The 23,746-nt window shown below is 38.4% G+C and overlaps 1 protein-coding gene across 4 annotated transcripts in view; it reads left to right on the forward strand.

The window, feature by feature from the left end:
• The window catches only part of Susd1 (sushi domain containing 1), a 143,984-nt gene that overhangs the window by 35,567 nt on the left and 84,671 nt on the right, over positions 1 to 23,746 (forward strand). For all 4 annotated transcript variants that reach the window (XM_013145888.3, XM_063260817.1, XM_063260825.1 and 1 more), the window contains exons 5-6: positions 856 to 1,035; positions 22,549 to 22,728. In XM_013145888.3, the coding sequence (XP_013001342.2) occupies positions 856 to 1,035; positions 22,549 to 22,728 (360 nt within the window). The remainder of the gene's footprint in view (positions 1 to 855; positions 1,036 to 22,548; positions 22,729 to 23,746) is intronic.

Genomic DNA, 23,746 nt, shown 5'->3' on the forward strand with positions numbered 1-23,746 from the left:
TGTTTTTAGGTCTCTGTGGGGATAGATTCTTTTGCATATCTGTACAACCTAATCAGGATTGGAAGGGCTATGCAAGAGAAACTGAAATTACTAAATACTAAGTATTTTAGCTCTTAAACTTTTTTTTTCCTTATTGGTGATTGAATCCAAGACCTTCATTGTGACCTACATCCTCAGCCCATTTTTAAAAATAATTTTTAATTTTTCAGATGAGGTCTTGCTAAAGTGCTAAGTTACCCAAGTTGGACAGCACCATCCCTAAAAGGTTAATGTGTGTGTGTGTATTTTTTTTTTTTTTTTTTTGAGATAGGGTCTTGCTATGTAATTCAGGCTGACCTTGAATTCATTATGTAGCCTAGACTGGCTTCAAACTTTTTGTGATCCTCCTGCCTCAGCCTCCTGACTAATAGAATTACAGTCATGCACTACCATACGTGGCTTAATAGATATTTTGATATTAACCATTCTGTTAGATGGTAAACACAAGTTCTGTAGGAAAGCCACAGCGTTATAAAACTGACCCTGAAAATTATAAATGTTCATGGATCTTAATGTATTTTGCAATTTAAAATTTTTACTTTATTGAGAGGGGGTTTCTTTAGTTAGTATAAATTAGTGAGTGTCAGTTGCTAAGTTTTTTCAGTTTTGTTCATATGTAGATGCTATTTTCTGTGGAAGATAAAAGGAATGAATAAAACCACCATTGGAAATATGCTTAGAAATCAGGTGGAAATGAATGAGAGTACTTAGAATAGGCCCTGGATATGGATGTGAGGAGAGGGGAGGTGTAGAAAGATGTGAGTTTTGGAAATTTATGTTCACATACTAATACATTTGACACATACTGGTTTTCAGAAATAGACTGCGGCCCCCCTCCAGAGGTCCCGGGCGGCTATATCGTAGGAAATTACAGCTCGAGGCTCGGCAGCCAGGTCCGCTATAGTTGCAAAGAAGGATTTTTCAGGGTCCCAGAAGATACTGTGTCGAGTTGCACCCCGCTGGGCACCTGGGCACCTCCTGGGTTATATTGCCAAGGTGAGTTTTCCAAAGTCTCAGGCTCCCAGTTATGCCACCTTGACACTGTTTTCACATTTATCTGTATTTCACTTTGAGAGAGTAGGTAAATTAAATAAATCCAGTAAATCGCTAGGTTCTCAGGGGGTTCCGTTGGTATTTTCAGGAACAGTATCTTGTCATGTGCAAATAATGATAATTCTATCTTTTACTGTTCTGTATTTTTCTATAATCTAGTTAGGTTCTCTCTTGATGGGTTGCTTGGCTAGTGTTTTCACAATGAAAATTTAAGTAGTATTGACTTTGAGTGTTCCTATCTTATTCCTGACTTTCATGTAAATAGCTTTGGTGTTTCAACATTCGTGATTTTGCCTTTTGATTTTGTGCACTCGTAGAGCACTATATACTAAGTGTATTCTAAGCACTGTATATTTAACTGACTCATGTCTTTTAGCTGGATTTTCAGATTTATTTGTAAAATAAAGTGTAAAGCACTAGCACTTTTATTTTTCTTATTATATTTGTTTATAACTATTTATAGTAATGAGATTATTGGAAATAATCTCAGATATGTATCAATACATTGGTTTAATAAATCGTAGCATATTCATGAAACAAATTGTTTTATAACCAGCAAAAATTGTGTTAGAAAATATTATTTACTCACATACATATGTTAATGGTTTAAGTTACAAACTCTATGAAAAATAGTCTCCATTTTGAAAAAGTTTCTATGTAGAGATACTTAGGAAAAAGTTTAAAAGACTATTTGGCAAAATGTTCATGGTAATAATTTCCATTGAGGAGGATTCTGGATGATTTTTAAATTATATACCCCTTCTGTATGAGTGGGATTTGTTTTTTCATAGATAAAGTAATAAAGAGTTTTTCATTTTGGAAAAAATAAAAATTTTTTATTGGGTTTATTACATAACTTTATGATGTGCATGACTAAGTTAATCCTTTTGATGGGTTTTAAACACATTTCATTATTCTTAGGATTGAGAAATTACAAAGGTACTTCTGGGTGGGATGGCACATGCCTGTAATCCTAGCACTCAAGAAACTGAGGCAGGAGGGTCACCACAAGTTTGAGACTAGCCTGGGCTACATAAGTGAGTTCAAGGCCAGCCTGTACTGCATAGCAAGGCCCTGTTTCAAACAAACAAACGAACAACCCAAAAAACCCCCAGAAAACAAAAAAAGAAAAGATAAGAAAATTATAAAGGTACATTTTAATTGAGTTTATCTTTCAGTAGATTGATTATAATGCAGAAACTTGGATTAAAATGAACATATAATGAAAGAACCAATCAGTGGAGTGAAGAGGTAGCCTACAAAATGGGAGAAAATATTAGCAAAATATTCATTTGACAAATGATTAATATCCAGGAATATAAGGAATTCAAATCAATAGAAAGAATTGATTAAAGAATGGGCAAATGATCTGAATAGATCTTTCTTTGATCTCAAAAGAATATATACAGATGGCCAACAAGTATATGAAAAATATTCAGCATCACTAACTATCAGGAAATGTGAATCAAACCATAGTCAGACACTATGTTATCCTGTTAGAACGACTATTAACAGGAAAACAGAAAATAGCAATTACCAGCGAGGATGAGGAAGATAGCGCCTCATGGAAATGTAAATTAGCGTGTAACCATTAGTGAAAACAGTAAGAAGAATCCTCAAAAACCAAAGGTAAAAGTATGTAAGCTTCACCTGTCCCTCTAATTGGATTATGGGCAAAGGAAGCAATCAGCATATCAAAGTGATACCTGTGCTTCCCTGTTTATTGTGATGCTGTTTACAGTAGGCAAGACTGGGAATAACCAAGTTCCCAGTCAACTTATCAACAGGTGAATGGATAAAGGAATAGATAGAGATTTACGGAGGCAAGTCTTCAGCTGTAAGAAGAATGAAATTCTGTCATTTGAAATGACAGGGATCGATTGGAGGGCAATATGTTTAGTGAAACAAGCCAGACACAGAAAGACAAATGCTGTGTTCTCACTTATAAGTGGAATACAAAGAAGTCAGTTTCATAGAAGTTGAAAGTAGAATAGTGATCACCAGAGGATAGGAAGTGTGAGAGGGCGAGGGGACAGAAGCAGGTCAGATAGCAGCTACCAAAATGTAGTTAGACAAGGGAGAAGTTCTAGTCTGCATAGCACAACAGGGTGGCTGTAGTTGACAACAGTGTCTTTTATAAAGAACTAGAAGAGAGGAATTTGTAGGTTTCCAACACAAAGAACCCTTATGGATACAAATGCTAATTACCCTGATTTGATCTCTACACTGTATAGTATACGTGTGTCAAATATTACTCTATCTACCTCAATATGTACAATTCCTGTGAATTTAAGTAAAATATATCATATTGCATGTCCAGAAGTCGTAAGGATTTCTATGGGGAATTCTATATCAAAATAGTTTATTACTTTGAAAATTAGTAGCTATCTGGGTTAAGATTGCACAAAGTTAATTTAGGGGAGAGTGCTTGTTACATTCCTGGTAGAAAGCGCCTCTCTTTCCCTACTCTGATGACTGCCCCCCTGCATCTGACACCACCTCCTCCTCCTCCCCGAGTTGCCACACCGCCTCGCCTCAGCTTCTCTTTGCCTTCGCTGCTCTGCTTGGAACATGCACACCACTTCTTATGTACCCTTCAGCCTTTTTTGGGCTCTAGCAGGTAGGCCATGTGCCAGCAGGCGGCAGTATTTTGAGCTCAGTATCATGAAGCCGCAGGAACTGGGAATTCCACTGAAAACACTAGCAAATGGCGGTTGACTGTTGCCAGGAGCAGGTGCTTGGGAAGGGGCAGCTGAGTTACAGACCACTTTTGGGTTCTATGTTGGGCTTTTCCCATCAGCGAAAGTACAGTTGGTGGGTCTTGCTGTTTACCTTCACTGGTCACTGTGCCCTAGACACTCTGCTGTCTTGGTGGGGTGCCTGCCATTGGGCCCTCTTCTTCCCAGGCCTCAGACATGGGAGCTGGAGGTGAGGCCTGAAAGCTTCCAAGGCCAGGGTCCCCTGGGGCTCCTCCTGGCATTTAGGTAGGAATGCACTGAAATGCTTCAGTCACATTCCCATTAACTCTGGGAAAGATAAAATCTCTAACTTGAATTTCTTATTTTTCATTTTTTATTTATTATCTTTTCTTTAATTTTTAGAAAAGAAGCAAGTCAAAAGTGGTAATATAAAGAGTTTAAAATTTTGGATTTCAGCCAAACCAGGTACAAGGGGTGGGAATCACTTTAACTGTGTTATTGTTAATGACAAATGCAGAGTTCAGGTTGGAGGCTGTGTAGCTACGTAGTCCACGCCAGTCTTGATCTTACTGTGTAGCTCAAACTCGGGGCCATCCTCCGTCCTCAGCCTTCCAGCTGAGATTACAGACGTGTGCCACCATGCCTGGCTCCCCAGCCTTTTTTGTTTTGTTTTAGAATAGAATTGCAGAGTTGATGGCGTTGGTCTTGCTTCCGATCTCCAAGTAGCTGGTATTACAGGCATGTTCTACTGTGCCCCGCTTAAAAATTAGAACAAAATTGTGTTAAAATCTACCTAAACTTCATTATTTTAACCACTTAGAAGTGCACAATTTGGTGGCACAAAGTACATTCCCAGTGTTGTGCAACTGTGATCATTGTCTATTTCCAGAGCATTTTCATCCACATCATCATTCTGGATACTTCATATATACAGATACGTGATATATGTGTAGATAAATGCTTCAGATATCAGTATTTGCCTGTTATAAAGTCTCCTTTCACTTAGCATATTTCCAAGATTCATCCATGTTGTAGCATGTATCAACTTTATTCCTTTTTGAAGCTGAATGGATAATACACATTTTACCTACACATATTCAATAGAACCTTCTTGGATTTTGCATAGTAACTGTTGTCTTACCTTTCAAGTTTCAGCTGAAATATGATGTCTAACATTATTTTTTGCCTTAGAACTTAATATATTTGTGTATTATTTATGATAATTCTTGTGCTTTGTATTGGTTTCTCCTACTGGACTATAAATCTGGGAGCTCAGCAATGGGGTAGGCTTCTGCTACAGGATCTCTCCAGGTCCGTTGCAGGGGCTGGCATGTTGTGGCCTATGCTGGTCCTGGATCTCCCTCTGAAAGTGCCATAGGCAGTGGCAGGCTATATTCATTGTCCCCTGAGTCCATCCTGGCTCATCCTGTGGCCAAGCCTTACAGAGACTGTGGCCCTGGTTTGGTGTCACCTCTTTTTATTCTGTATCTCTTTGCTTTGTTTCCTGGGCCTTCTTGTTTGCTTCTCCCTTAGCATGTGATCTCTGCTTTGATAGCAAGAGCAGAAAGATGCCTTCAGACTGACTCGGCTTCCGCTTACCTGCACACATGGCCTTCACAGCCCTAGGGCTGTGAGTATAGGCAGAACTGCTGCCTTGATTGATCAACAAGCACAGACATGGTTTCTGAAGCCTACCCACAGCAGAGCCTGGTTCTGTAGAGGTGGCCAATGCTTACAGGTTTATAAGGTTAATAGATTATTTCCCGTTTCACAGAGGAGTTATATTAAGCCACTATCTTTTTTATATTAAAGAGGGTACAACAAAGCATAACAAAACAGAACAAAGCAGATCAGAAGAAAACAATGTAAGTGACACACACTTCAAATCAAGACAACAGGAGATCAATAGCCACTATCTAGGTGTTTTGTTTGTTTGTTTTTTTGACCAGGGATTGAACTCACAACCTTATGCTTGCCAGGCAGGCACCTATGCCACTGAGCTAAATCCCCAGCCCTGCTACTGCTCCAAAGCATGTTTCTAGAAGGCAGATGTCATGGGAAAGTATCCTCAGTGAGCCCAGAGGTTGAAGGCTGGGATGGGAGAGCTGGAAGGAAAGAGACACTGGAGTGAATACCCTTTTAAGTGCAGTGTGGTCTAGGACCCACCCCAAAGGGTTGCTGAATCTACTCTTCATCTTTGAGATTTTCTTAGTAGAGCCAAGTCTCATCTTCATAAAATTCAGAAGGATTTGTGCCAGGGACTGATCAGATCCCTATATACCAATAGGGGGAACAGTGGGACCTAAAGAAAGACAAAAGACAGTACTCAAGGTACGAGGGGTCTAGGAGGAACCTGCCTCTAGGAGACAGGCACAACAGTCTCCGCAGCTGACCCACTTTTATTGGTAAGTGAGAAGCCTGGGCAAAGGGTAGTACACTTTTCATGGGACAGTAGCTATAGTAAATGGGGACTGTTTAATGAAGAATAAGTCCTTCTCCATATCAGTGTATGCCTGCATTTTTCAGATTGTCCTCGGGAGGTGTTATCTTGCCTTAGGAATGCTGCAGTTAGTTACCAGTTGCCTTCCCTAGACTTCTCTGTACTTAAAGTGAGGTCACACAGATCTCAAGATCACAGGACCCCAGTCACGCAGCCAGGTCCTCAGCATAGTAAACTATTATTTCATATCCCCTGGTCCCCAACAGGTTTGAAAAGGTTCTTATGTAAATTGGAGCAGAAGTTAATAAATTTAAGTATGTAAGTTTTACTACATTTTGTTTTGTTTTGTGTTTTCTTGAGATGAGGTCTTTTTTTTTTTTCTTTTTTTGTCTTTTTCCTTTTTATCGGTACCGGGGATCGAACTCACGACTGCCTGCTTTCAAGGCAGGTGCTTATGCCGCTGAGCTAAACCCCAGCCCCGAGATGAGGTCTTATTATGTGGCTTGGGCTGGGCTTGAACTCCTGGGCTCAAATGATCCTCCTGCCTCACCCTCCTGAGTAGTTGGGCTCCGTGACTACCACTGCTCTAACATCTGGAAGCAATTTTGAGACCACATCTGGATGTGCCATAGGAGGCTGCCGTGACTATCTGTATGTCTGCCATGGGGAGGGAGATGGAGTAGTTACACACACATGTTGCGTTTATTACCTGTGTTCCAGTGATGGAATGTTTCATTCCTTCATACTTTTTCTGACTCCTCATTGCATGCTGATCTTTTAAAACATTTTAATACACTGTTTGACTTGCTTTTAAAACCATCTTTAAAACCGTATTGACTTATTTGCAGTAGAGTTTACAAAACTCCCTTGACTTAATTGCTGTATGCAAGTAAGTCACTTGGGTTACCTTTGTGCTAAGTGGATGCCACTGAAATATGTCTATAAATGGCTGGATTCAACAGAGTGTGCGAAATGCACGATAACTGTTGTACGACTGCCAAGTGGTGAAACAAGAGTTTTAGAGTCAGATAGCCTGGGGTGTTGGCTGAGCCATTCACTAACTGTGTAACCATTTATAAAATTTTCTGAACTCATTTCCTTCTGCAGAGGAGACAGTTTTCATCCCAGAGAGTTATGATGAAGATTTAATGAGAGAGTAATACAGAACTCTGGGTACTGGGTCTAGTGCAGAGCAGCTGCCGGTGACTGCTGCTATCATTCAGAGGCACGTTCTGCAGCGGGCAGTGGGGAGGTACATTTTTAACAAAAATGTAAGATCTTGAAACTTCTTATCATGGAGTGGGAAGGTCTAAAATTTTTTAACTTTGACATTTACTTCGTTTTCAGCTCCAATATTTTATTTACACATGGAAAATTAAAACGAAGAGTTCTCATATTATCTTTTGAAAAAAACAGTGATACTCAGTTCAAAGTGTCAAAAACTATGATCACCTCTTTGAATGAAAGATACTTACAAGAAAATAACCTCTTTTTTTATTCCTACCCACTCATACTTCATCTTGTGACTCTCTCTTCAGTTTCTGAGGTGCTCAAATTCTAGCTACTTCCACACCAGACACTATTGATGGTTATTGTCATTATGTAAAATGGAAAAATTCCTTTTCCTCCAAATGAGCTCTATGAATACAATTAGAAGAAAAGATACTACTAGTCAAGGCTAACATTTGTAGAAGGCTGCAGAGTTCAAAATACATCAAAAAGTAATTTTTACATTTTTTTAACTGCCTTTACAGCCTTCTTGGTACTGGTGAGCTTGTTAGTTTGCAGCAGTTAATTATCAGGCAGAGACAGTGAACCTCATGGCATACCATACCTTACATTTTCCGTTGGTGGTTGTCATAAGATTTTCTCAATTCAACTTGTCATATATCCAGATGTTGTATTCCAACCCCTAACATCAGCGTGTATGTGCATGTGTGTGTGTGTGTGTGTGTGTGTGTGTGTGTGTGCATGTACAGTATTACCTCAATTCATGAATGGTTTTTTTTTTTTTTGTCTTTTTGCTTTTTATCGACGACTGCCTGCTTGCAAGGTAGGCGCTTATGCCGCTGAGCTAAATCTCCAGTCCCAATTCATGAATGTTTAAAAACAAGTGTTTGGCAAAATTTTTTCTGTTCACAAACATGACCCTAGCCATCTTCCCCATACAAACACCAACGTAGCCATTTCTCCCAAAGTCATAAAATAAATTATACTCAAACTGAGGAACTACTGTGAGTATATGTTTATGTATGTGTGTATGTATGTATATTTCTTCTTAGTATCCAAGTGAGCCTGCAGTGAGGGTCTCATTATAGGTAACCAAATTCAGAACATGCTGTGAAATTCATGAAACTTCGTTATATATACATATATACATATATTTATTGGTACCGAGGATCAAACTCATGACCATGCGCTTGCAAGGTAGGCGCTTATGCTGCTGAGCTAAATCCCCAGCCCCTATAGATTATATTTTGTAGCCAGCTTAGACTGTTTACTTGCATGTGAACCTCACGAAGATTAATGTTCATAGTAATGTTTGTTAGTTCACACGACTGCAAGAAGTATTTAAAAATTATAGGGTATAGGCACAGACTACCAAGAGCTACCATTTAGTAGGGGAAAGGAATGTTTTCAGGAAAGAAGAAGGTGAAGGCAGGTATTGTGTTGAATTATCTGATTTAAAGGATGACTGGAGCACACATTCAGGCATTTATCTGCTTAGACCCTTCGAACCCCATGTTGCTCTGGTTTCTAGATGATGCATAAACTTGAAATTTGATTCAAAGGCATGATAGAGACTTCTTTTTATTATTGTTAGGTAAAAATAAAACCTGACTTTAATGTGATTTTTTTTTTTTTGGTTTTAGCACTTGTTTCTGCTCTTTGGTACAGCTTTACATCTAGTTCTTGTTTATTTTTCTGGGAAAATTTCTTTTTGGAGAATATGTGAAATAGCTCTGTTATTCATTTCCCTCACAACTGGTACAAGATCTGCCACAATTTATAGGCAGTGTTGGCCACTGTTTATCCTTTCTCAGACTGTGTTTTATTGATTTCTAAACAGTCCTAGATGAAGTTTTAGATTGCTGTGTTATTTCTGTCATCAATCCACAATATTGTTCTGATGTTGGGAATGAACAGCAGCCAGTGTGGGTGGTATTTGTGATATAGTCAGTTGTTGATTAAATGCCATAAATTGGCTCTACCTTTCATCAAACAGATTTCCTTCTGGAATATTTTCTTTGGTAGAATATTAAACCTAGCAGAGTACATAAACAGTTTTTGCCTTCAAGACATGAGATAAAGTTATATTATAAATTTGGTCCTAAAACTTTCATAACACGTTTCTGTAATTTGAAATTGATTGAGTAAAATCACAGACAGTTGGAGAGTAAGGAAAAAATTGTTATCCACATTCATAGTTGACTGTGTCCCAGATACAGATTGAAAGGGTGTTACTTAATAATGTAATTAGTGGGGCTGGGGATTTAACTCGGCGGCATAAGCACCTGCCTTGCAAGCAGGCGGTCGTGAGTTTGATCCCCGGTACTGATAGAAATGAAAAAAAGACAAAAAAAAAAATAATGTAATTAGCCAGAGAAACATGCTTTAATGGACACTGCTATGCATATACCATGCAAATTTGTGCTGTTTACTTTTTCTTTCCTTTGCATGTAACCTGTCTAAATGTTTCCTTGTGATAAAAGTTTTTGGAGCTTTCATGTAGGATTATATTTTTGTTATCTCCTATGACATCTGTTGGATTAATTATTGTCTCTTAACAAACTACCTAGTTTATGGGGTACCACTGGTCTGAGTAAAAGTGGCAGTGATCTGTTTTAAATATGATGGGGAGTGGGTATTGTGGCACACATGTGTAATCCTAGCACTCAGGAGGCTGAAGCAGGAGGATCACCTCGAGTTCAAGGCTAGTCTGGGACTACATAGTGAGTTTAAGACCAGCCTGAACTGCAAAGCAAGACCCTATTTCTAAAAAGAAATACTAAAACAAAAAATGAAGTAAACATTGTGGGAATATCTGTGACAGGGCCATATTCCAGGCAAGACCATGCCTGATCCTCATATGATAGGGTTAAACATCAGTACTAAGAAGGTTTCAGGGAAGTCACACATCTATGCAGAAGTCATTTCCTGCAGCTATCTTGTTCTGGGAATGTTCTAAGTGGACACTGGAGGAAGGAGTTGTTGAAACCTTCTAGACTGATTAGAATGCTCTTTCATGCAACCATTTCTCCTCTGGCATTAACTAACCTATGAGATCATTTTAACTCAGGGCTTAGCATGAACCTCTTCACTGTGAGGCTGCCCAGCTCTTATAGATGCAGATTTTGGCACCCCATTGACCACAGTTTGAGTTGGCGCTTTTACTAATAGTGCAACTTTTGGATGGGCATTTAAGCTCATGAGCCTTCATTTTTATATCTGTAGACTATTTAGGAAGAAAACATCTATTATGCATGATTTTCTGTGGAAAACAAATAAGGTAGTATATATCCTAGCATGCTACTTTGTGTTTAGCAAGATTTCAGTAACTATTATTGTTATTAAAATTATTGAGGTCTGCTCAAGTTTCCTAGAATTCCCTGGTATAAAGCTGATATTAGTTTTTGTGGGGCTTCTTTCTCAGCTCTACTTAGTGTTTGGTAGATGTGAGTTATTTCTATAATAAATATAGAAGTAATGTGTATTTTGTTATTATACTTATGATTAGTGATATGTTTCCTTTCTATCAGGGCTGTTGTATCAAAGTAGTATTCATTGCATCTTGATCAACACTGATATAAGTAGCAAGCTACCAATGAACAACCATACATTGAGTGTTCTGTGTGAAACAATTTGAGTAGGAAGTGTGGAGGGATAAGAAGTACAAGACAAAGATTCTTTTAGGAACTGGTCATATATTTGGAAAGATATTATGAAGCCATTAAATCCTCAAGACAGGAAATAAAGGGTCAAATGAATGACATAGCCAATACTTGTAAAGTATACATAATACTCTGTACTGTACTTACTCTATCTTTAAGTATAAATAATACTCATTATTGACTCCATCTCTTCCCTCACCTTCATATCTAATCCATCAGTTCTGCTTGTAGAACATACCTCAAATAATCTTCCTCTTTCTGTTTTCACCACCACCCTGCATATTCCTCTAAAACCTCATTATCTCACTGTTGGATGACTGCTAGAACCTTGACTGGTCTCTTTCTTTTTACTCCTGTTCTTTTCCCATCTACCCTCTGCCCACTTGTCAAAGTGGTCTTTTAAGAACCTAAATCAGATTATTTCATTGCTTTGCTTAAAACTTTCCTTGGGCAATCAGTTACTGAAAAAAAAAAAAGTTGTGTGCCTTTTCCCAAGGCATATATAGACCCTGTGTGATTTGGCTCAGCTTTTGCATCTCCTTTGTCTCATCCCATCCTTTTTTCTGACTAAATTCCAGGTACTTTTCCCTTTTTGGAAAACACCCAGAGCTCTCTCCCTCAGGGTCTTTGCATTGGCTGGTTCATTTCATTGGAATGTTCCACGTTCCTAAGCGTGGCTCATTTGCATCCTTAGGGTCCAGATTCAGATAGTACTTCTTCAGACAGATCAAACCATTCCTAAACACTGTATTAGAAAAGTCCTATCCTACCACATTATCTTACCTGAAATTATTTTGTTGATTTACTTTTTTGCCTATTGACTCTCTGAGTTCCATGAGGGTCCATTTTGGTCACTGTTGTAGTAGTAATTAACATGTACTAGATAATAAATATGTGAATAAGTGAACAAATTAGAATGAACCACAAAGGTTCAGAAGACCTTTACTAGTCATGACTCAGTCATGGACCAGATTTGGCACCGAGGAGGATTTCCTCTGAAGCTGGCAGAGAAAGAGAGTGAGCACCAGAGGAGGGGAGTAAGCTGAGATGGGAGTAGCAGTGACTGCAGGATTTCAGACATGGAGCAGCTCCTGGGCATCCATAACTACCCATGTGCCTTTGGGTGTCATGTAAATATTTGAGTGATCTTCATCTGTAAAATGGGAAACACAGTGCTTACTGTGAGGTTACTGTGAATAGTAATAGTTTAGACTTAGGACCCTATTAGAATACATGTGATGATAAGTCTACCATACCAGTATTTAATTCAGAATCTCAGCTGAGGCTATGCATTAAAATCAGATTTGGAAATTTTAGACATGTGGATGTGAAGACCTCAACTCAATACAATACTACTGAATGAGAAAAGTTATCTGTGGGAGGAGTATGTGTGGTGTGGGAGACCAGAGGAGAACTGGGACCTAGTTGACCTCCTCTCTGAATGCAAAGGAGAAAAGCAACACACAGAGATGACACCATGTTGCAGGTTCTAGGGAAAGTTGGTAAAGGAGATTTAGTTGCTTACCTGAGCATGTATGAGTGAATATTGGAAGGTAGATGAACCTTGAGTTCTTTTATTTGTACCCATGTCTGGGTGAATAAAGCAGGATGAGCCAGATGGGCTGTGCTGTGCTCCTCTGCCTAGATGAGGCGAGAGCTCCCTGGCTGTCCATATGCTAAACTGACTCTGTCCATTTGTCTTTCATCATCATTTGCCCTGGGTCAGGGTCACAAACAAGCAAGCTTAGGTCCCTACAAGTGGCGGTCTGGGTAGGGAAAGCTTGGAGGAATGGGCTGGTTCCCCACAGGTGGCATCTAGGCAGGCACCTGGGCACCAGTGGTGTAGGCTTGCTACAGTGTGGAACTTCAGCAGATATATTTTTCACAACCTCCCTAGGCAACTCAGATGTACACCAGCTGTTATTTAGAAGCATATAGGTAACCCGAGAGGTGCTGGAATTCTCTCAGTGTCTTCTGTCATGGGACTGTCCATCTCAAAGTGCTCTGTGATGCGAACTCAAGGAGTTACAGATCCAGGGTATTAGGACATTTCCTTCAGCCTCTCAACTTTAGTCCCTGCAGACCAGGCCAATGATTACTCCTCAGTCAGGTGATTATTGCTATTAATTCTAAAGCAAAGTATTGCAGCCCCAACTAAAGTCCTCATGTCTTCTGTTACTCTTTGAACAAGCTGGAGGTGGAAACCCACTTCTACACTCTTATTCTTTTAGTATCTACACTTGTACCAGTATATGGTACCAGCCACCAATGGCCAGATTCCCCCCGACCTCTCTGCTGAGCACTGTCGAGGATACATAAACCAGTATTTTCAGGCTCTTTACTGATGTTCCCTCTGCTTCCTGCTAGAACTGAAGCCTGGCTTAAACTAGAAGATGTTTTGGATGTCAGCAATGACTAGGCAGTCTCCTAAAACAGTAACCACTTGTTTGGTTGGTTGCTCATGTACACACAAATATATTCATGTCTTAGAATGTTTTGGGCCAGTGAATACGTGTAAAGGTTTGTTGCTGGGAAAACGTCATGAAGGCTGAAGGGTCTTGTGTCTGGTAAACATGTTTGAAAAGAAAAAGCCCTGTGAACAAACATGAGACATAAGAAATAGAATTGAAGATTTAGGAATTGATCACCTTATTTTAGTCCTATAACTGCTTACAACTTAATTCTGTACTGACTGAAAACCCTCTCTCTTTTTTTGTCTTTTAATCTCAGAGCTAAAGGACTGATTAGGTGGGTTGGGCTGTTGTATTAAGGATCTTATGGTAACTCCATTGACAATAGGTGAGAACTGATCTGGGAATCTTCCCTAAAGAAATAATTCTGGGGTTCTGCAGCAGACCAGGCTGAGGTGGAGAGGAGCAGTTCCATTAAATCCACTAATTCTGTATCAAGTACTTGAGAAAATCACCTATTCCTAAGGCTGAGAATGGGTTGATAGAGACATAGAAATAGATTGTACCACTTCCTCTGTTTTGAATGCTTTACGTCAATAAATAATTTTTTTAAAAAAGCACATGGTTGTTAAACTGGGTGTGGTGACACACGCTTGTAATCCCAGTACTCAAGGGACTGAAGCAGGAGGATTGCTGAGAGTTTGATGCCAGCCTGGGCTACAAAGTGAGTTAAAGCCCAGTGTGAACTGCACAGTGAGACCCTGTCTCAGAACAACAAAAAACAAAAGAACAACAACATGGAAAACACAGGTGTTAGGAGCACTTGGTTTTCTTTTCTTTTCTTTTTGACTTTTTGTAGACTGGAGAGAAAACTAAGGATCTGAATGAGTGCTATATGGTTCCTCTTCATATTTTCAGGTGTAACTGGGACTAATGGTTATATTTGGAATTATATAGCCATCGCATTTTATGTTTATTGTTCTTTCTTGAATAAATTGGATCCATGAACTTCTAGTTATTCTATAAATTCAGCATACTTTACTTCTTCCCTGTATTTTATTGCTCAGATTTTATAAAAATAATTTGGAATTTTAATTCTAGGTTACTAGTTTTTTGCATTTAGTTTTAGTATTTAGTATTGCAGTTTTAGTATTTAGTTATAATAGTTAAATGAGCTCTTGTATTTGGTAATAGTTATATTATGCTTTGCAAGCCCATTTAAATGATTATGAGACTGGTCTATCAATTTCATTGTTCATTATTGTTTCTTCTAAGACTTGTCTCTGCTTTCTTAGGATATTTATTGTGATACTTTTTTGTTGTTGTATTTGGTGTTATTCGTGAACTTTTTTTCTCAAAAAAGAAATATACAGATTTTTAAAAAAAATTCTAAGATATTTGAAAATGCGTTTTTGTGTTCTTACATATATTTTGTTTTAAAGTGATAATTTTTCTTCAGATAGTTCTCTGTAAATAATCCATTGTCAGTAAGAATTGTAAAGAAATTTTGTAATGCTTTTGTAATTCCAGGTTTGTTTCCCTTTTTGCAACTATTTTTTTCCTTTGAAAGATATGCATAAATTGAATGTTTAGAAAATAAACTCTTCATTATTTTGCTTTAAAATTTTCAGGGGTTTTCTCATCTTCCTCTTTTTTTCCCTTCCCTCTTTCTTCCCTCCTCCCTCCATCTCTTCCTCCCTTCTTTCCTTCTTCCTTTTTTTCACTGTGCTGGGGATTGAACCTAGGGCCTTGTGCATGCTACATAAACACTCTACTACTGGGTACATCTCCAGGATACCCCTCTCCTTTAAATTTTATCTTGAGAGAATAAAAATGGCAGAGTGCTGAGTGTCAGCTACTCAGTTTCTTTAAGACAAAGTGCCAAGAGTCTGGAAAACAATAGCTGGGAGAGAGGTAACTGACAGAGAAGAAAATAGGATTCATTGCTACAGAAGGCGTAGCTGCGTGGTATAGCTAGAGCAGCTGTGTAACTGACCTTGCGGCTGGGGAGACCATGAAAGCAACTTTGCTCCTCAGTGATACTGAGACCTGACCAGGACCGGGGAAGAGTCTTGTGCAGTTGGAGACAGCAGTGAGAACACAAGACACTATTTCCCAGTGGCCCCCTAAGAGTCATTGGTTAGTGAGTGAACTAGAACAGTGCCAGGCACACAGCTGTTTGGAAGGCAGCAGCAGGCAAGCAGGGTTTTCATTTTATTTCTAAGGGCTTGGGGCTCAAACTCCAGCAGCACAATAGCCCCAGGTTTGCCTCACTGCTGAGTCCCAGAGTAGAAGTAGGAAAGGGCTGTTTAGGCACAATAAGTAGCTGGCAGTTGGACAACAGACTGAGGGGGAGTGCAGCTGAGAAGTGGGAGCCAGGACTGCCCAGGCTCCATTCAGTGCCACCAAAAGCCAGTCTTAGCCCTAGCTACAAAGGACTGGAAGCAGCTTCCTACTGTAATTGGCAACACAGCCAAGCAAATGGCCTTGGTTGTTGGTGGACAACTGCCATTCCCCTCCCCTACAAACACTGCATACATACATACACGAGGCTTTGGAGAAAACCAGAAATAATTTCTCAGATAAAAAGAGAGATGACAACTGTAATGAAGGACTTGCTCAACAAATCTAGAGTGTACATAGACAAAAAAGTAGAGGTGAACAGGAAAATAATGGAAACCATAAATGCTGAACATGTGAAAGAAATGCAGTCTATGAAACATTCAAACAGATATTCAGGAAATTAAAATTCCATTGAGAGTTTGCAAAACCAAATGAAAGAAAATAAAGATAGAATATCAGACCTAGAAGACAGGATCATGGTTAGCAATATAAAAAAAAAAAGATTTCTTAAAAAAAGTCAGGGACCATCAAAAAATAATCTAACAATTGCAAGATGATGATGCAAAGAATAACAACACAAGTTGATTGGAGTCAGCACAAAGGACAAAAAAAAAAAAAACCCTTCAAAGAAGTAACAGTAGGTAACTTTTCAAGCGTGGAAAAAGAATTTGACATACATATCATTGAGGCATACAGAACTCAAATTAGTCATGACCAAAATAAATCTATACCAAAGCACATAATAGTCAAGATTCCAGAAATTCAGCACAAGAACAGAATATTAAAAGCTGTTAGAGGAAAGATACAAATGTCCTGTAAAGAAAAGCCCATCAGAATCACAGCAGATGTATGAACACAGATCCTCAAACCAAGGAGAACTTGGAGCAAAATATTTTAAGCCCGGAAAGAAAACAACTTCTAACTTCAATTGATATATCCTATAAAATTACCTTTCAGAATCAATGGAGAAATAAAATATTTCTATGGCAAAGAACAGCTGAAGAATTTCATGACCACCAAACCAGCTCCACAAAGTGTTCTGAAAGATATTCTAGAGGAGATAACAAAGACAAGAGATAACAATTCCAAGAGAACTAGTAGAAAGCAGCCACCAGGCAGGGCAAGCTGTTGAACAGAGGGGAAAGACAGGGAATCATCAGCAGGAAAATTATATGACAAGGGGAAGCCAATACCTATCAGTTATAATCATCAGTATAAATGGTCAAAATTCAGCAATCAAAAGAAATAGACTGGCAGAGTGGATCAAGAAACAAGATCCAACAATATGCTGTATTCAAGAAACATATTTAACTAAAAAAAGAAATTCATAGACTGAAAATCAAAGGATGGAAACAATATTTACTCAATGTAACAGGAACCTGGAAAAAAAACACCCCTGTGCAGACAATGTGAAGATTAAGTCACGACTAATCAAAAGAGATAAAGAATGTTACTTCATACTTGTTAAGGGAAAACTCCAAGAAGAGATAACAGTCATAAATATATGTGCACCAAATACCAGTGTACCCAACTATATAAAACAAATATTAACTGACATGAAAAATTAAATAAACATTACCACAATTGTAATGGGGGACCTTAACACCCCATTATCACAAATAGTTAGATCAACTAGATAAAAAAAATCAACAAATATCAGAACTGAACCAAACCTATAAACAAATGGATTTAGTAGACATCTTTATAGTGTTCCACTCTACAACATCAGAATATACATTCTTCTCAGTGGTGTGTGTGACATTTTCCAAAACGGACAATACTAGCCCCTAAAACATGATTAAGTAAATGCAAAGGAATTGAAATTATCCCATACATGTTGTTATGGATTAAGAACTGATGGTCAACTTAACGCCAGCTGGATTACATCAGCATGGCACTGAGTGAAGATGCTCCACCTGAGGAAAGTTGCCAGCATAAATAGGTGGAGAATGAGAAGGAGGGTGTTAGGGTGTTAAGTTGTTAGTGCGTTAATGCGTTAATGCGTTATTGCGTTATTGTGTTGAGGCACTGTGGGTTCTCCTATGAGTTGCTGTTTGAGCCGTTGGTTCTCCTGGAGAAGCTTTGGTCCTCACATCTAGCATTGCTTCCTGGCTCTGGAGGGGAAGACATGTGCGCTTAGTCTCCAGGATGAACTCGTCGTGCTGGCTTCCTGGCATGTACCCAACTGTTCTTGTCGTAGTGGGAGCTCGGGGCCTCCGTGTGGCTGAGGATGGCTGTGGTACTTTTCAGGATAGCCCTGGTCTTGTGAGTGTGACTTCTCGGCTCCAGCGTGGAACCCTCATCCTACCAGCACAGCTCCTTCACCCTGCTGGCATGGACTTTCTGGCTTCCACTGCTGACCTTTGGGCCTTCCCAGCACAGATCCATAAAGAGACTGGCGTGAGTCCTTCTTGTGGGATCTGGACCTCCACTTTGACTCTTGGGAAGCATTGTCATGAGCTCTGGGTTTTCTTCTGGACTCACGTGGGACATTGCTGTGGGATTTAGGCCTTGACTAAATATTCTGTGTTTTTGGTGTTGCAGATAGATTTCCTGCATTTTTGTTAACTCCTGATAACCATTATAAAAATATAAACTCCATGTCCTGATTCTAGTTGTTCTCTGCATAACCCCTGACTACAACACATGTTCTCTGACCATAATGCAATGAAATTGGAAATCAATGGCAAAAGAAGCCAAAAAACTGCATGGAAATTAAACATGGAAATTAAATAACACCCTACTAAACAGCCAATAGGAAACAGATAAAATTAAAGAAGACATTAAACAGTATCTATAATTAAATGATAATATCAGTACAACATACTGAAACTTTAGGGAAAATAGTGAAAGCTTTCCTAAGAGGAAAATTTATAGTGGTGAATTCTCACATCTGGAAAACAGAATGAGCCCAAATAACCTAATGTTGAACCTCAGACTTCTGGAAAAAGAAGAACAAGTCAAGTCCAAAACTCATTCAAGGGAAGGAATTATAAAGATCAGAGCATAAATGAATGCAGTCATATCTAAGAAAACAATACAAAAAATAAATGAATTGGTTTTTGGAAAGATTAAATAAAATCAAGAAACCCTTAGCCAACCTTATTTAAAAACAGACAGGGTAAAATCACAACAGATCTTTCATATCATCAGTACCTATGTTGAGAACTTTTACCCTAATAAGAAGGAAAACTCAGAAGAAATAAACAGATTCCTAGATATGTATGAATTATCAGAGTTGAATTAAGAAGATATAAAAATTCTAAATAACCCAGTATCAGTTACTGAGATTGAAAATATAATTAAAAACTTAGTAACAAAGAAAAGCTCAGGTCCTGAAGGAGTCACTGCTGAATTCTACAAGAAATTTAGAGGAGATCTAATGCTATTAATCACCAAATAAAATCAAAAGGGAAGTAATACTTCCAAAGTCATTTCTGGAAGCAAGTATTACCATGATATCAAAACCAGAGAAGAACCCAACCAAAAAAGAGAACCACAGGCCAGTCTCCCTGATAAACATAGATGCAAAAATCATCAATAAGATAGAGGCAAACAGAATGCAACAAATCATCAAGAAGATCATACACCATGATCAAGTGGGATTTATCCCAGGGATGCAGAAATGGGTCAACATATGCAAATCAATATACATAATATACTATATCAACAGAGCCAAAGACAAAAATCATATGATTGTCTTGATAGATGCAGAAAAAGCATTTAAAGTTCAGCATTTACTCATGATAAAAAACCCTAAAGAAAATTGGAATAGATGCCTTTATCTCAATCTGATAAAAGCCATCTATGACAAATCAGCAGTCAATGTCATACTAAATGGTTAAAACTGAAAGCTTTCATTCTGAATTCAGGAACAAGGATGTCCACTGTAACCACTTCTATTCAATACAGTTCTAGAAACATTAGCCAGAACAATCAGACAACAGAAAGAAATACAAGAAATATAGATAGGAAAGGAAGACGTTCAATTATTATTATTTGCAGATGACATGATACTCTATGTAGAAGACCCAAAAAATTGTTCATCAAGAGATTTCTAGATTTAATAACCAGATTCAGTCTCCTAACTGGGTACAAAGTCAACACTCAAAAACCAATAGCATTCTTGTACTCAGTAACACACTTACTGAGAGAGAAATTAGCATCCAAAAAATTAAATTCTTGGTACTCAATCTTGGTAATAAAAAGGAAGTAAAAGATTTCTATGTTGAAAACTACAGTACTCTGAAGAGGATATCAAAAAGTAGAAAATCATCATTGCTCTTGGGTAGGAAGAACCAACACAGTAGAAATGACCATACTTCCAAAACTGTTATACAGATTTAATGTCATCCCAATAAAAATGCCCTTAGCATATCTCACAGAATTAGAGAAAACATTCCTAAAATTCATATGGAACCAGAAGAGACATAGAATAGCAAAAATAATTCTGGGCAACAAAGGCGAGGCATAGGGCATTACAATCCTGGACTTGAAATTATACTGTAGAGTTACTGTGATAAAAACAGTGTGGTCCTGGCAAACAAAACAAAACAAAACAAAACCCAAAATGAAACAAAGCAAAAACAGAACCAAGTATCAGTAGAATAGATTAGAAGATGTAGAAACAACTCCAAGCCTGATCTTTGACAAAGATGCCAAACACATTCACTGCAAGAAGGATAGCCTCTTTAATAATTGCGTTGGAAAAGCAGGCTTTTTATATGCTGAAGTCTAAAACTAGACCCGTGTCTATCACCATGCACTAAACTAAAGTCAAAATGAATCAAAGATCTAAATATTACAACAGAAATACTACATCTACTCGAAGAGAGAATAGGTAAAATTCTTGAAGGCAGGCATAGGCAAAGACTTCATGAATAAACCTGGATTGCATGAGAAATACTACAAAAAATCAACAACTGGGATCTCATCTTATTAAAAAGCCTTTACACAGCAAAAGAAATCACCAGCAGATTGAAAAGACAGTGTATAGAATGGGAAAAATTTTCTGCCAGTTTTTTAAACAAAGGACTAATATGTAGAATATTCAAAGAACCGAAAAAAACTCAGACTCCCCTCCCAGATGCCCAGTCCAAAAATGGGTATCTGAAATGAATAGACACTTCTCAGATGAAGTAGAAATTGCAAATAAATATATGAAAAAATATTCAGCATCACTGATCATTCAAAAGATGGGAATTAAAACTGCTGACATTCCATTTCATTCTAGAAAAAATGGCTATCAAGAAATCAACTAGTTACAAATGCTAGTGGGGTTGTGGGGAAAAAGACTGGCACAACTATTGTGGAAATCAGGTGGAGATTCCTTAAAAAACTAAGACTAGAGGTCCTATTTGACCCAGTTATTCACCTTCTTGGTATTCCCCCCGCAAAATTAAAAGCCTCACACCACAGTGATATATGCACACCCCTGTTTGTAGCAGCACAGTTTGCAACAGCTAAATCTTAGAAACACCCAAAATGCCGATCAACTGATGAGTAAATAAAAATGTGGGGTTTTAAAATTTTTTTTATTTTTAATACGGTGCAGTACTGCTGAGCCATAGGGAAGGACAAGCTTGAGACATTAGGTAAATGGACGACACTGAGAGACATTCTTAAGTGAAATAAATCAGACACACATGTAAATATCACATTGTTTCTTTATGTGACAAACTAAAAATATATAAGAATGCAATAATAGATATTGTGAAACAGAAAGAAATTTTTCAAATGGAAAGGGAAACTGGAGATGGGAAGGAAGAAAGGGAACAGAAAAAAATGAGAAAAAAGAAGATAAATTGGAAACAAAGCTTTCCAAATAAGGAGTTGAAGGGAGGGGAGGGGAATGGGAAAAAGGAACTAAGGTATATAGTTCCTGTATAGCTGACATACATATCTAAAACCAAGTGCCCACCCAGGTAAAAGGCAGAGCCAGGTGCAGGGAAAAAAGGAACTAAGTATAAGTTCCCTACGATGAGTGTGATCATTATGTATAGCTAAATTGTACCAATAAAGTTAAGAAAAAACCAGCTGGCTTCACTCCATTGCCCAACCTGGCCTCAAACTTTTGATTCTCCTACCTCAGCTTCCCAAGTGTCTGGGGTTATAGGAAGGTATTATGGGCATGAGCCCCTGTGGCTGATTTAGAACCTGTTTCTCTTACCATTCAGTTGCAATGATTGCTAATACTGCGTTATCTTCTTCCCTGGAGTTACTGATCTGAAGATATGCGGTAAAAAATACCAGGATATAGGGGCAGGGATTTAGCTCAGCAGGCATAAGTGCCTGCCTTGCAAGCAGGCAGTTGTGAGTTCGATCCCCGATACCAGTAAAAAGGAAAGAAGACAAAACAAAAAAAAACCCAGGATATTTTAGTGTCAAGGTGCTAGAACATTTTAGTGCTTAAAAAAACGCTAAGATGTATTGTTTCATAAACTGATGAAGTTTTTATAAGTAATTACTCTCATAATTTGTTCATTTTGTGTTTATGTTTGGAAATTTCATTCAATTCAGACATGTTTTCATACTTCTGACTATAATCTGTATTTGGATTATTTGGAGTTATTGTTTTCTCTGATGAGTGGCCCTTATTATTATTCAATATATTTCTAATTTACTGACTGTAGGTTTAGAAGTTGGGACTAATGTATTCCTTCTTATTGCAGAGATCACCTGTGGTCGCCCTCCGGAAGTGCAGAATGCCATCTTGCTGGGGAATCACAGCTCCAGGCTGGGCAGTGTGGCTCACTACGTCTGCCAAGAGGGCTTTGAGAGCCCTGGAGGAAAGATCACTTCTGTTTGCACGGAGAAAGGCACCTGGAGGGAAAGCACTTTAACATGCAGAGGTATAGATTCCACCCTGCCGGGCTCCTGTTACCTGCAAAGTCGTTGAGAAGCACGGGTCTTCAAACCGTTTGCTCGCTGCCTCCCTCTCTGCCCTGTGCCTGGCTCTGCCTTTTCCCTGGGTGGGCTCTTGGTTTTAGATAATGTGTGTCAGCCAAATCCTGAAGGTTTGGAAGGTGGGTTGGGGAAATAAGCAGGAGAGAAAATTTTTGGCATCCATCTTTTGGATAAATTCTTGTTTTGTCTGCTTAACCAGCTGAGAAATTTTTCTCTGAATACTGTTTTCCCAGAGGGGCGTACTCGTGTCTTAGCATGGCAGCTTTTCAGAGAAAAGTTGATGTTCTGTAAAAGAGAAATGTTTTTCATATTTTTAAAAATTAATTGTGGTAAAACACAAAAAAACCACAAAATTACCATCTTAAATGCATTATGTATATTTACATTATTGTGCAGTGAATCTCCAGAACTTTTTTTGCTCTTTCAAAAACTAAAATTCTGTATGCATTAAACAATAATTTTCCACTTTCCCCTTTCTATAGCCCTTAGCACTCTGCCGTTCTTTCTGTCTCTTATGAATTTGACTACTGTAGGTGTCTCATGTAAGTACAGTCCTGTGGTTATTTGAGACTGGTTTATTTTGCTTAGCATAATATCTTCAGGGTACATCCATGTCACAGCAGAAGCCAATTTCTTTCCTTTTTTAAGGCTAGATAATGTTCCATGGTATGTTACATGTCACATTTTCTTTGTCCATTCATCTATCAATGGACTCAGTTGCTTTCACTTTTTGGCCACTGTAACTAATGGTGCTGCAACTGGAGTGAGCAGATATATCTTGGTGATCCTGTTTTCAGTTCTTTCAGATATATACTCAGATCTGGCATTGCTGGTGAGAAGGAGTTTTGAGGCTTCAATTTCTAGTAGTGCTGTGGGTAGCTGATGTCGCTAGGCAAAGCATTGTGAACCTCACTTTCCTGGCTTAGAGTCTGGCTGTCCTTTTCAAAGAGTGTTGAGAGGAAA

The sequence above is a fragment of the Cavia porcellus genome, unplaced genomic scaffold (assembly GCF_034190915.1).
Source record: "Cavia porcellus strain 051 isolate PalLab524CR breed Dunkin Hartley unplaced genomic scaffold, mCavPor4.1 scaffold_1, whole genome shotgun sequence".
In the NCBI taxonomy this organism is placed as follows: domain Eukaryota; kingdom Metazoa; phylum Chordata; class Mammalia; order Rodentia; family Caviidae; genus Cavia; species Cavia porcellus.